Here is a 14,778-nt window from a genome sequence, read left to right on the forward strand (position 1 = left end):
TCTAGAAAAATATCTGATAGTCTTTTTTTTTTTTTTTCCCGTGTCAGCAAAGGATGCGTGGTTATGTATAGGACCTACCCAGATAATCCAGAATAATTTGTATTGAGAGAGTCAATTCCTAGGCAGCTTGATAAGACGTCCAGGGGTCCCCAAGGAGAGAGGTGTCTGGAATTCTCAAGGAGGAAGAAAGGACAAACTTTTTTCTCCTCTACATTCCTTAGGATTGTATAACAATAATGTATCCTGCTTGAGGACAGTCTCTGGAAAAAACCTTCTGGCTAATCCTATCATCTTAAAATGTAAATTATGAGAGTAGGTCTAGTGAGGTCTTTACATCCTCCGGACATTCTTTTGGTTCACTGTAATAACTAACTAGAGAGTATACAACTCCATGGCTAACACTAGCAAGGGGGTACTCTTTCTGCCCCTTCTGATGCCTATGTCAGAAGCTTTCTCTATCTCCTTTATACTTTAATAAAACTTTATTACACAAAAGCTCTGAGCAATCAAGCCTCATCTCTGGCCCTAGATTGAATACTTCTCCTCCAGAGGCCAAGAATCCTGGTGTCTTTGCGTGGTTCAGCAATCACATTGCAGTATCAAGATCCTTCAACTAATCCTACACCCAAAGTCTACTTTGCCACATTTTTATCTAATTAAAACTTTTAAAATTGAAACATGGTTGACTTACAATACTATATTAGTTTCAGATGTACAGGATAGTCATTTGATATTTTTGATAAATTACATACCATACAAAATTATTATAAAATATTGGACATATTTCCTTTGGTGTACATTACAAACTTATGATTTATTTATTTTATAACTGAGAGTGTGTACCGCTTAATTCCTTTCACCTATTTCACTCCTACACTCACTTCTCTCCCATCCAGTGACCACTAGGTGTTTCTTTATATCTGTCAGTCTGTTTCTGTTTTGTTATATTTGTTTTTCAGATTCCACATATATGTATTAAAACATACAGTTTATTTGTCTCACTCTGACTTATTTCAATAAGTATAATACCCTTTGGGTCTATCCATGTTGTCCCAAATGGCAAGATTTTATTTTTTTATGGTAATATTTCACTATTTATATCTATATTGATCTATCTATCTATCATCTAGATCTTCTTTATCCATTCATCTATGATAGGAATGAACACTGAGATATCTTCAATATCTTGACTATTGTAAATAATGTTTCTGTGAACACTGGGGTGCCTATATATTTTTGAACTAGCTCTTTTGTTTTCTTTGGATAAATACCCAGGAGTGGAAGTTCTGTATCATGTAGTAGTTCTATTTTTAATTTTAAAAAAAAATTGTCAGTCAATTTGCTGTTATCTTTCCCACCACAACCACTAAAACCAGATAGGATCCTATTCACTATCTCTTTCCCCACAAAGGTGCTATCTCCTTTCTAAGCAATTGAGGAAGGATAAGACTTCAGGTTGCAGACACCATTCCATTTTTAATCTGGGGAGGGTAGAGTGGGGAGAACCTCCATACTGTTCCACAGAGGCTGCACCAATTTATATTAGTACCAACAGTGCACAAAGATTCCCTGTTCTCCACATCTTCACCAACCCTTGTTATTTCTTGCCTTTTTGATGACAGCCCTAGTAAGGTGATTTGCTCATTTGTTGTTCTCATTTGCATTTTATTGATGACTAAAGATATTGAGCATCTTTTAATGTGCCTGTTTGTTGGGGTCCTTTAATGGATCAGAACCTGGTGGTACAGAGTCAACAATAAGAAAGTAAAAGATAGAAAGAGAGAGAGACACACACAAAAAAAGACCCGGGGACCTAAGCTCTGATGGAGCAAAGGTGCTTTAATGATTTTTCTATGAGTATACATAGGCTGTGGTACAAGAAACTTCTTTCGGGAATGATAGAGATCAGAAAACCAAACTTACAGCAACTGTTACCAAGGGAACAAGGGGTAATGTTAGTCACAAGGTCAGGAGACAATCCATATCTCAAGAAAGGGGAATGAGACTAAGCAGTTTTGTCCTAAAGAGAATGTTTACTAAAGGAGACCCAAGCCTGCCTCACACAATGACCTCAGTCCCTGGGAGCAGCGTGCTGTTCCGCTTGAAGAGGGACAAAGGACTCATGAGAGACAGCATGTAAGAATTCTCCCGTCAAACATTCTGTATGCCTTTTTTGGTAAAATGCCTATACAGGTCCTCTGCCTAATTTAAAATAAGATCATGTTTTTGATATTAAATGTATAAGTTCTTTATATATTTTATATATTAAATCCTTGTTGACATGTTGTTTGCAAATATCTTCTCCTTTTCAGATTTCCTTTTCTTTGTGTTAATGGTTTTCTTCTCTTTGCAAGAGTTTAGTTTGATTAGAAAAAAAATATTATAAAGATGAATGTCACAGAGCACACTGTCTATATTTTCTTTTAGGAGTTTTATGATATCAGCTCTTACATTTTAGTCTTTAAAGTATTTTGAGTTATTTTTATTCATACTGTGAGAAAAATTTCTAGTTTCATTCTTTTACATGTAGCTGTTCAGTTTGCTCAAAACCTACTTATTGAAGAATCTGTCTCCCCCCCCCCCCCCCCGTGTATTCTTGCCTCTTTTGTCATAGATTGATTGATCATAGGTGCATGGGTTTATTTTGGTTCTATTTTGTCCCATTTATCTATGTCTGTTTTTGTGCCAGTACCATACAATTTTGGATTACTACAACTGTGTAGCATATTTTCATATCAGAGAGTGCAGTATTTTCAACTTTGCTCTTTTTTCTCAAAATTGCTTCAGCTGTTGAGGTCTTCTGTGGTTCCATACAAATTTTAGGATTATGTTTTCTAGTTCTGTGAAAAATGCCATGGGTAATTTGATGAGGATTGCATTGAATCTGTAGATTGCTTTGGGTATATGGATATTTTAACAATATTAACTCTTCCAGTTCATGAACATGAGATATCTTTCTATTTATTTGTATTATCTTAAATCATTTTCATCAATTCTTATAGTTCTCAAAATACAGGTCTTTCAATTCCTTTGTTGAAATTACTGCTAATTATTTTATTCTCTTAGATTCAATTGTAAATTGGATATTTTCTTAAATTCTTTTTCTTATAATTCATTATTAGTGTATAGAAATGCAAAAGATTTCTATATATTAATTTTGTACCCTGCAACTTTACTGAGCATTACTTTCATTTATTTACCCTAATAGCTTTTTGATGGTACTTTACAATTTTCTATACACAACATCATGTCATTTGCAAATAGTGGCAGTTTCTTTCTTCAAATTTGGATGCCTTCTCTTTCTTTTTCATATCTGATTGCTATGGCTAGGACTTCCAGTACTATGTTAAATAAAAGTGGTGAGATTTGCAGACTTGTCTTGTTTAAGGTCTTAGAGAAAAAGTTTTCATTTTTTAAAACAACTGATTGTGACGTTAGCTGTTGGTTTGTCATAAATAACCTTCATTATTTTGAGGTACATTTTCACCATATCAAGTTTACTGAGAGCTTTTATCATGAGTGGATATTGAATTTGTCAAATGCTTTTTGTGCATCTACTGAAGTAATTATGTGTTTTTTATCTTTCATTCTGTTGTTGCGGTGTATCACATTGATTGATCTTAGGATACTGAATCATCCTTGCATACCTGGAGTAAATCCTAGATGATCATGATGTATGATTATAAAGGGTCTTTTTAGAATAGTTCTAGTTCACTTGCTTATTGTTTCATTCTGTTGGGGTCTTAAATATTTCTGTACAGTTACTGTCTCAATGATAGATACAATAAATAATGCAAAAACAAAAACAAGCTAAAGTCATGTCATCAGTGTGCAAACAAAAAAATAAAAAGACAGCAGTATTAAGTGTGGGCAGAATATATAACACAATTTTCTGATTTAGAATCTATTTAAAGACATGGTCTCTTCAGTATAAAGGGCTATTCTTGATTTGCTCTTGACATTATGGGAAGAAAGACAGCTCCTTACACTGACTCAGTCTGAGGGTCAATATTTCAACAAGGTAATGTCTCCTTCTGTCTCAAGAAATCACTGATTCAAGATGAAGACTTGGTTACATATTTCAGTGCTCTGATTGATGTTCATAGGTGGTGAACATGAATATTTAAGAAGCTATATACATTTTTTTCAGCGTAATTTCTCTCTATGGCCACAAAAGGGGCAATGCTGCTTCAGAGATTACTGTAATGCTAGTCCCACATACACATATTCTTAAAGTAGCCAGAAAGGATCCCTTAAAAATCTACTAAAGTTTTATCTCCTATTTTTTTTTTGTGTGTGTGTGTTTTATTTTATTTTTTATTTATTTATTTATTTATTTTTTAAATTTTTAGATTTACACGTATTCCCCATCCCGATCCCCCCTCCCACCTCCCTTTCCACCTGATTCCTCTGGGTCTTCCCAGTGCACCAGGTCCGAGCACTTGTCTCATGCATCCCACCTGGGCTGGTGATCTGTTTCACCATAGATAATATACATGCTGTTCTTCTGAAATATCCCACCCTCACATTCTCCCACAGAGTTCAAAAGTCTGTTCTGTATTTCTGTGCCTCTTTTTCTGTTTTGCATATAGGGTTACTGTTACCATCTTTCTAAATTCCATATATATGTGTTAGTATGCTGTAATGTTCTTTATCTTTCTGGCTTACTTCACTCTGTATAAGGGGCTCCAGTTTCATCCATCTCATTAGGACTGGTTCAAATGAATTCTTTTTAACGGCTGAGTAATATTCCATGGTGTATATGTACCACAGCTTCCTTATCCATTCATCTGCTGATGGGCATCTAGGTTGCTTCCATGTCCTGGCTATTATAAACAGTGCTGCGATGAACATTGGGGTGCACGTGACTCTTTCAGATCTGGTTTCCTCAGTGTGTATGCCCAGAAGTGGGATTGCTGGGTCATATGGCAGTTCTATTTCCAGTTTTTTAAGAAATCTCCACACTGTTTTCCATAGCGGCTGTACTAGTTTGCATTCCCACAAACAGTGTAAGAGGGTTCCCTTTTCTCCACACCCTCTCCAGCATTTATTGCTTGTAGACTTTTGGATAGCAGTCATCCTGACTGGCATGTAATGTTACCTCATTGTGGTTTTGATTTGCATTTCTCTAATAATGAGTGATGTTGAGCATCTTTTCATGTGTTTGTTAGCCATCTGTATGTCTTCTTTGGAGAAATGTCTGTTTAGTTCTTTGGCCCATTTTTTGATTGGGTCATTTATTTTTCTGGAATTGAGCTTCAGGAGTTGCTTGTATATTTTTGAGATTAATCCTTTGTCTGTTTCTTCATTTGCTATTATTTTCTCCCAATCTGAAGGCTGTCTTTTCACCTTACTTATAGTTTCCTTTGTAGTGCAAAAGCTTTTAAGTTTCATTAGGTCCCATTTGTTTATTTTTGCTTTTATTTCCAGTATTCTGGGAGGTGGGTCATAGAGGATCTTGCTGTGATTTATGTCGGAGAGTGTTTTGCCTATGTTCTCCTCTAGGAGTTTTATAGTTTCTGGTCTTACATTTAGATCTTTAATCCATTTTGAGTTTATTTTTGTGTATGGTGTTAGAAAGTGTTCTAGTTTCATTCTTTTACAAGTGGTTGACCAGTTATCCCAGCACCACTTGTTAAAGAGGTTGTCTTTTTTCCATTGTATATCCTTGCCTCCTTTGTCAAAGATAAGGTGTCCATAGGTGTGTGGATTTATCTCTGGGCTTTCTATTCTGTTCCATGGATCTATATTTCTGTCTTTGTGCCAGTACCTTACTGTCTTGATGACTGTGGCTTTGTAGTAGAGTCTGAAGTCAGGCAGGTTGATTCCTCCAGTTCCATTCTTCTTTCTCAAGATTACTTTAGCTATTCGAGGTTTTTTGTATTTCCATATAAATTGTGAAATTCTTTGGTCTAGTTCTGTGAAAAATACCGTTGGTAACTTGATAGGGATTGCATTGAATCTATAGATGGCTTTGGGTAGAATAGCCATTTTGACAATATTGATTCTTCCAATCCATGAACACGGTATGTTTCTCCATCTGTTTGTGTCCTCTTTGATTTCTTTCATCAGTGTTTTATAGTTTTCTATGTATAGGTCTTTTGTTTCTTTAGGTAGATATACTCCTAAGTATTTTATTCTTTTTGTTGCAATGGGGAATGGTATTGTTTCTTTAATTTCTCTTTCTCATGCATGATTGTTAGATGTAAACGGAACCATAATAGGAGATAAAACTTAACTCCTATTATGGTTCTGTTTACATCTAACAATCATGCATGAATGTATGGTATGTTTCTGTCTATCCATCTATCTACCTAGGTAGTATGGATGTATATTGTAGTCTAATAGTTTGAAAATATGGCTTTGAAAATCAACACTTCTCTGAATAATACATGTTGTCCTCAAGGATATGGCCACATTTAGCTTCTCTAATATAAATGTATACCACACTTAGTTAATCTGTGCCTAGAGTTCATGTCCTCCATCTTTATGGGAAATGTAGTAGTGGTCTAAGTTCCAGTTCAAGTATCGCCTCCATTAAAACTGTTACCTGGTTGAATTGAGAAGCAGAGTTTATTACTTTTTTCTTTGTAACATCTTAGAGATACACATTTCTCCTTAGTAGCTTTTATCTGATTGTACTTGAGTACTGGGCCTCAGTTGACTGAAGATGGGAACTGTCTCTTTCCTTCTTGAGATCCAAGTATTGAATATTAAGTAGTCACTTAGCAGCACTCATTAAATATATATTGAGATGTATTAGTGAATGAATAAATGAAAAATAAAATATAACAGAAGTCTAACAAACAATCAATGTTCCCCTTAGAACGATGGGGTAGATGGGATTTGACTGAGGAATGAGAACTTTTATTATTTCTCCTGTTTGACTGTAACGATGTTTTCTTTGAATTTGAGATGACATCAAAGTTTGCTCAGAGACAAAACGCTGGGCTTCAAAAACATATGCTCCTTATTTATTTTACCTTTCAAATAGAAGGGGCAAATAGATGGGGAAACAGTGGAAATAGTGGCAAACTTTATTTTTGGGGGCTCCAAAATCACTGCACATGGTGACTGCAGCCATGAAATTAAAAGATGCTTGCTCCTTGGAAGAAAAGTTATGACCAACTTAGACAGCATTTTAAAAGGCAGAGACATTGCTTTGCCAACTAAGGTCCATCTAGTCAAGGCTATGGTTTTTTCAGTAGTCATGTATGGATGTGAGAATTGGACTGTAAAGAAAGCTGAGTGCTGAAGAATTGATTCTTTTGAACTGTGGTTTTGGAGAAGACTCTTGAGAGTCCCTTGGACTGCAATGAGATCCAACTAGTCCATTCTAAAGGAAATCAGTCCTGAATATTCATTGGAAGGACTGATGTTGAAGCTGAAACTCCAAAACTTCTGCCACCTGATGTGAAGAACTGACTCAATGGAAAAGACTGATGCCAAGAAAGATTGAAGGCAGGAGAAGAAGGGGACGACAGAGGATGAGATGGTTGGATGGCATCACCAACTCAATGGACATGAGTTTGAGTGAACTCTGGAAGTTGGTAATACACAGGGAGGCCTGGTGTGCTGCAGTCCGTGGGTTCGCAAAGAGTCGTACATGACTGAGTGACTAACATGAACTGATATCTTCAATAGGCTTTAATTTGTAATTAAAAAAAGAGAAATGCTCATCTTGTGATTTCATGGGAATCCCTCTCTTCTCCGTTGTAAAATAATGTAATCCCTGTTAAGATATCTAGTTGTCCTGATACATGATTTTTAACCTTCTTGGATACATGAAGAAAAAGAAGATGAGGAATAGGAGTGAGAAATTCTAAACTAAGCATATTCTATATGTAAGGAGGGGATTTCTGCTTTTCATTGAAAGTAATTTTGAGCAAGTCTAACATAGAGAAAATCAAGAAGTGCTTGCTTTGAAAAAAAATAGCTTTCGTTGAAAGTACTTGTGAGAAGGTGGGGCCTCTTGAAAGAATTAAAGCTGGTGTGAACCTTAAGTCAGAGTTCTAGCTGGCTGAGGAGACCAGAGGAAGAACCTGAGCTGTCATTGAACTTTGGTGCCAGGAACAATGGACAAGATGCTGGAAGCATCATTCTTAATTCTGTGTCTTCAAGTAGACTGTGAGTTATGATGGAGAAACCCTAGGATATCTCATTAATTTGGGGGAGTGAGAAAATTGGAGTATGGGCAAATTCATCAGATAGAAACTTTAAGAAGGAAATACCAGTTTGTGGACCTAATGACTTTTTATCTTTTTAAGCAGGGGTGAGTGGACAACAGAAGGAAAAAAGTGACCAAGAGCAGGTGAAACAGAGCCCTCAGTCTTTGACAGTTCAGGAAGGAGAGATTTCCATTCTGAACTGTAATTATGAGAAGAGTGCATTTGACTACTTCCTGTGGTACCAGCAATACCCTGGTAAAGGGCCTGCATTCTTGATAGCCATACGTTCAGCTGTGAATAAAATGGAAGAGGGAAGACTCACAGTTTCCCTCAATGAGAGTGCCAAACCACTCACATTGCACATTGCAACTTCCCAGCCTGGAGACTCAGCCACATACTTCTGTGCAGCAAGTGCACGGTGCTCCCCAGGCACCTGCAGCCTGTGCCCAGACCTGCAGCCGAGGCCCCAGACACACCCTGAAGTGCAGATGAAATACACACATATACATGCTTGTGCATCAGAAGTCTTAATATAAGAAAACTGAAATTATACAGAATTAATTCTTTCACCAAAATGGAATGGATATAGGAAATCAATTGTGAAAAAATGTCTCTAAAAACACCCAAACATTTGGAATTTAGGCCCTAAATTTAAAACAACTCATATGTATGTTTAAGAAGCAATTACAATGACTATTAAAACCTTTCAACAAAAGCAGATAGAAAAAGAACAAATAAAACCCAATATAATCTAAAAGAAGGATAAACTTAAAAATTCAGATTGGTGAACTCTAAAACAAACAATAGAAATAACCATTAAATATAGTCAATTTTCTTAAAATGATTAATAACATTGATCTATTCCTAGCTAGAATTATCAAGGGAATTATCAATATAATAAACAAAAACATGACTTATACACATGAGAAAATCATATACAGATTCTGCAGTGTGAAAATGGTAATAAAACAATATTGTCAATAAATGTATGCCTCTGGGTAACACTATAGAAGTAGACTCACACAGGGAGAAAGCTGTTTAATAAAATTGATCTATTCCGAGGTAGAAGTATCAAGGGAAAATGAGAAAAACATGAATTATGAATACAAGGAATGAATAAGTAAACCATACTACAGATGCTAAAAGGATAATTAAAAAATCATTGGCAAGTATATGTCACCGAGTAAGAGTATAGAAGTCAACTCACACAAGTGGGGAAAATTGATTTGTTGACAAAGGTGCAAAGACAATTGAACAGAGGACAGTTTTATCAACAAATGATACTGGGACAATTGGATATTTATACACAAATAATTGAAACTTGGCCTAAATCTCACATCTTATACAAAACTTTGAATTCAGTCTCAAAATGGATCATACATTCAAATGTAAGACTATAAATATTTTAGAAGAAACCAGAAGAGAAAATCTTTATAACATAGTGTTAGGCAAACAGATTTTTGACATGACACCAAAAGCACAACCCATAAAAAAACTTAGATTTCATTAAAATTAAAAATAATTGCTCTGTGAAAGTTATTATTAAAAGAATGAAAAAGACAAACCACTGAATGGCAGGAAATGTTTGCAGACTATATTTCCATCGAAAGAGTGGTATTCAGAATACAATGGACTCCTAAACTCAATAGGAAGAAAACAAACAGTCCAGTTGAAAAATGAACAAAATACTAACACAGGCACTTTACCAAAGAGGATATGTAGTAGGGATAAAAGCATATAAATAAGTATATGAACAAAGGTTCACATCAATAGTAGTTAGGAAATGTAAATTAGAGACACAATGAGATAGCACTCCACATCTGTCATAAAGGCTAAAACTAAAAGTACTGACAATACCAAGTTCTGGCAACGATGCAGAGAAACTGGATCACTCATGCATTGCTGGTGGGTGAATGGTACAGTCATTCTAGAAGATGGTACATCAGTTTCACATAAACTTTATCCACTTTCTTTCTTTTTCTTTTTTTAATCCACTTTCTTTACAACTCAGCAATCACACTTGTGGTATTAATGCTTGAGAAATAAAAAACTTACGTTCATACAAAAATCTGTAGATGAATATTCATGGTAGCTCTCTTTGTGATGGCCCCAAACTGAAAACTGCCCAAACATCTTCATTGGGTAAACTGATGAATAAATAGACATATTATTTATAGATCTTCCTCAACTTATGGTGGAGTTACCTTCTAATAAACCATTGTAAGTAGAAAATATTGTATTAAGGAGAAGAAAGCATTTACTACATCTAACCTCCAAACATCTTAGTTTAGCCTAGCTTAGCTTAAACATGCTCAATAGTTATATTAACTTACCGTTGGGAAAAATCATCTAATACAAAGTTTATTTTACTGTAAAGTATAGCAAAACCTCATGTAATTTATTGACTGCTGAACTGAGAGTGAAAAACAGAAAGGTTGTATGGGAACAGAAAGGTTGTCTATGTTCCTGATTCTGGAGCTGACTAGATGCTCAGCTCACTCCCAGCATCACCTGAGAATATCATGCTGCCTGGTGCTAGCCCAGGAAAAGATCAAAATTCAAAGTATGCTCTCAACTGAATGCATATGGCTTTCTCACCACCATAAAGTCAATAAGCGTAAGTCAAACCATCCTTAGCTGGGAAAAGTCTGTAGTGATTAAAAGGAACAGACTACTGCAATAAGCTAGATTGATCTCAAGAGTGTTATGCTGAGTGGAAAAAGGTCTATCTCAGAAGGCTATTTGATGTATAACACTTATTGGATAGTATGATTATGATCCACAATGATTCCATACATAAGGTATGATTCTACTTACATGACATTCTTAAAAGGAAAAATATAGAAATGAAAAGGAGAGCAGTAGCTGCCAGGGGTGATCAGGGATTGCAGGGGTGAGAACGTCTGCAAAGGGACATTTTTTTAGAGTGATGGGACAGTTCTGTATTGTGATTTCTGTGACAGTTACAAGAACCCACACATGTGATAAAATTTCATAGAGTTATGCATCAAAAAAGTGCCTGTAAAAACTGGTGAATCAGAGTAAGTTCTGTGTTTTGATAAAAATTTATCAATATAAATTTCCTTATATTTATATCTGTAATCATTCTGTATATATATATATATATATATATATATATATATATATATATAAAATTTTATCATGCTGCTGCCTAGGTTGCGGTGGGCATCCATGGTCTCTACTTAGTTATAAATAATTGCAAACCAGGGCATAAGCTGCCTGTCAGCCCTCTGAGGTGAAATGAGGCAGAGGAGTAGACATCTCAACCAAAAACACACTTTTATTCCTGCATCACTAGTTATCTTGTCCTAAAATTAAAGGACTGGCACTGTTTTAGAGTCTGTACTTTCCTTTCTACTTGTCTATTTGCCTTTGACTATTTTATGTTAATTCTTCCATTAAAACAATGAAACCAGATGGAAGATTGACAGTTACAGTCTACATGATCTTCTACCAGTGTGCAGATCACCAGCTACAGTCACCAGCTTCTGTGGTATTGATGGGTACTAAGTGTCTGCAGCCTGTAGAAGCCAAGTTTGGCAGGAGTGCATTGTAGCATTGTGTCACAGAAAGATCTGGCATGCTTCTATTGACTTTATTTTACAAAGAGAAAAATAATGAGCCACTAACAAGTGAGACTGAACTCTTTGGGCCAATGACATAGAAAACGTGACATGAGGACAACTCTAGGCCACATGATCTAATAAGTATGATTCCACTTTGGGAGGCAGCAGGTCTGAATGACCTGATCCTTCTCAAAGTCTAATAAGTAAGACTAAATGTCAGCCTTACAGCTGGAAGACTCCACAAAGTACTTTTGTGCAGTCTGGGAACTCACAGTGCTTGAAGTAATGGGAAAAGCTGTACAAAAAGTGTTTTATTCCTATTATAATTTCATAAAAACATAGATAATGGAATAGATTCTGAAAGTCAGAAGGACTGATTTGTTATTGTTTGATCTTGAAGTAACTTATGTACAGGAAAACCTAACTAGAACCTTAGAGTCCAGTAAACAAGAGATATATAAACTATTTGGATAGGATTGCCTTTCACTAAGAAAGCTGAAGGTCTTTGAGCTTCTAAAAAGGGTCATTAGACTCTGGATGGAAGAGAGTAGGCATAGGCTAAATGATGACCAGTAAATAGATTATAAGAAGGGTTCATGGCATATACTAAATTATGTTTAAAATGGACTGGTAAAGTTATTCTGCTGAATAATTACCAATGTATGTCAACTTGTTTATTCCTCTGTTCTGCTCAACTCAAACCTTTCATGAGAATTGTTTTTTTCAGGCCCCTTTCAGATACTCCATAGGTCATTAGTGACCAAGTAATTCCTGACAAGAGCAAGAAAAGTAGGCAAAATAAAGGTCTGTGGTGAGTCAGACTTTTTCTCATCTGTGCACAGACCACGTGGTCTATGAACATGACAACTCCCACTTCCGGTTGGGGGGAGTCACACAGGTACCAGGTAGTATGTATATGTGCTGCCAGGCACTCAAAGACACTGAACTCTCAGCTTGAGGCAGAACTCAGCACATTTGTGCAGGGGAATCCATGCCTCATGCCGCTCTTCAGTTTGCTCTGGGTGTTCCTGGCCTTCACCTTCTCTGGTAGGGATGCTCTCAAACATGGGTGTGACTCTTTTGGGTGAAAGGACTGCACACAGGCACATGGTGCTTCACAGGGACTTGGGGAGGAAAGGAGGGTTGGAGAAAAGCATATTTATTATGATTTCAATTTGGGTTTTCTTTGGGTCTCAAATTAGTCTAATTCCTACTTTATTTTGTTCACTACTTCAGCTCGGTTTTCTGATTTTTTCCACAGGATCTGGTGTGGCCCAGAAAGTTACTCAAGACCAGCCATACATAACCAGTCAAATAGGGCAATCTGTCATTCTGAACTGTCGGTATGAACTAGGGAGCAGTGGGTACACGCACTACCTTTTTTGGTACAAGCAGCTTCCCAGTGGAGAGATGACTTTCCTTATTTGTCAGGAATCTTCTGGCCGGAATGCAAGGAATGGCCGCTACTCTGTAAACTTCCAGAGAGCACAGAACTCCATCAGCCTCACCATTTCAGCCTTACAGCTGGAAGACTCCGCAAAGTACTTTTGTGCAGTCTGGGAACTCACAGTGCTTGAAGTAATGGGAAAAGCTGTACAAAACCCCCAGAGCTTAATAAGTGAGAGCCCCTCTGCTGCAAGACCCCAGCTGAAATGCACACCTGCAGACCTCAGACAAGAAATGGTAGTCCTGCAGTTGTTTCATCTGTGGTCTGGATCAGAGGATTTAATTTTAAACAAAAACTCCTTCCATGTCATCTGGAAACAGGTGTCCAGAGTAACTTTCTACTAATACATTCTTGGTCTTGAATTTTTGACTTTAAAACAATCATACAGAACATGCATTGTCTAAAGTTGAATACTTGCCCCATAATACATCAAAGTGGCAGCTTCACCTAAAGACCCTCACATGACAAACATGGGTCTAGTTATAGTTATCTGGACTCATCATGAAAATCGTTTCCTTAGTCCTCTCCTCTTAGACTCTGTGTCACTGAAGTTACAATCAGTAGATCAGAACCACTAGTGGTGTCGAATAAGAGATCAGTTATTGAGATTTGAACTCAGGCAATTGATGGAGCTGGAGGAGTCCATACAAAGCTGTTATATTTGTATCTGGTGTTGAGACCAAATTTACTGTTAGCCAGCTACAGTAATATTTGTGAGAGAAAGTGGGTGCAGACAAAAGCATGGATAAACTGTGACTCATAAGGACATACTAGAACCATGAGGATAATGGAACCTGCATAACACACTAAAACTTGTCTCACCTCCGTTAGTGTCTCACAAGAATGACTGACCTTGAGGAGAAGAGTGTCACTTGATGTTATGCTACATGCATACTTGGCCTAAGATGAACAGAAGATTTGGAGATCTGGTGGGAGGTGGAAGAGTTGTGTGTCATCAATAAGATGATGTAGTTGATTAGCAGCAACCTGTGTGAGTTGCCACAGTGCCTGGAGCTCTGCACCAGCCAGCAGAATATAAAAATATGGCTACTTCATGACAAGTACCTTCCAAATAGATTTCTAGATAGTTAGGTTGGGGCAGTACAAAGTTACTGCAATAGCTTAACTATTTAATTGATTTGTTAACTAGGCATCCATCAGTACCTCTTTTAACAACACAACTTTGTCATGAAGTCAACAGGAAAACTATTCTTTCTGCTGCAATAATTCCTCATTCAACCAGTATAAGTTAACTCCCTTCTGCAAAATTATACCAAGTTCATTTATCCATTTTTTGGGTGATGTCCTTTCCTCTTCTAGCTGAATCAAACTCTTGCATTGAAACCTGTATCTTAATAACTGAGATAGAATGAGTTGTAAGATTAACTTATATTAGCACATTTTATGTTACTACAGGCAAGCAAATGAGACAGGGGATTTAAAAATAATTAATGTATGTGTGAATATATTCATATCAAAATGAAAAACATTAATAACATTTCATGTTTTTGTTACTGAAAATGACCAGATAATTGTCGCTGGAATTTATACCTACTTCCGTTACCCATTCCATAAC

The 14,778-nt window shown here is 36.5% G+C and overlaps 1 gene segment (V, D, J or C); it reads left to right on the plus strand.

Annotated features, from left to right (window-relative positions):
- Nucleotides 1–12,753: 12,753 nt before the first annotated feature.
- LOC133066942 (T cell receptor delta variable 1-like) lies at nt 12,754–13,546 on the plus strand. The segment is given in 2 exon segments: nt 12,754–12,802; nt 13,017–13,546. Coding segments are annotated over 2 exon segments (579 nt in total).
- Nucleotides 13,547–14,778: the final 1,232 nt, after the last annotated feature.

Source organism: Dama dama, chromosome 12 (assembly GCF_033118175.1).
Source record: "Dama dama isolate Ldn47 chromosome 12, ASM3311817v1, whole genome shotgun sequence".
In the NCBI taxonomy this organism is placed as follows: Eukaryota; Metazoa; Chordata; class Mammalia; order Artiodactyla; family Cervidae; genus Dama; species Dama dama.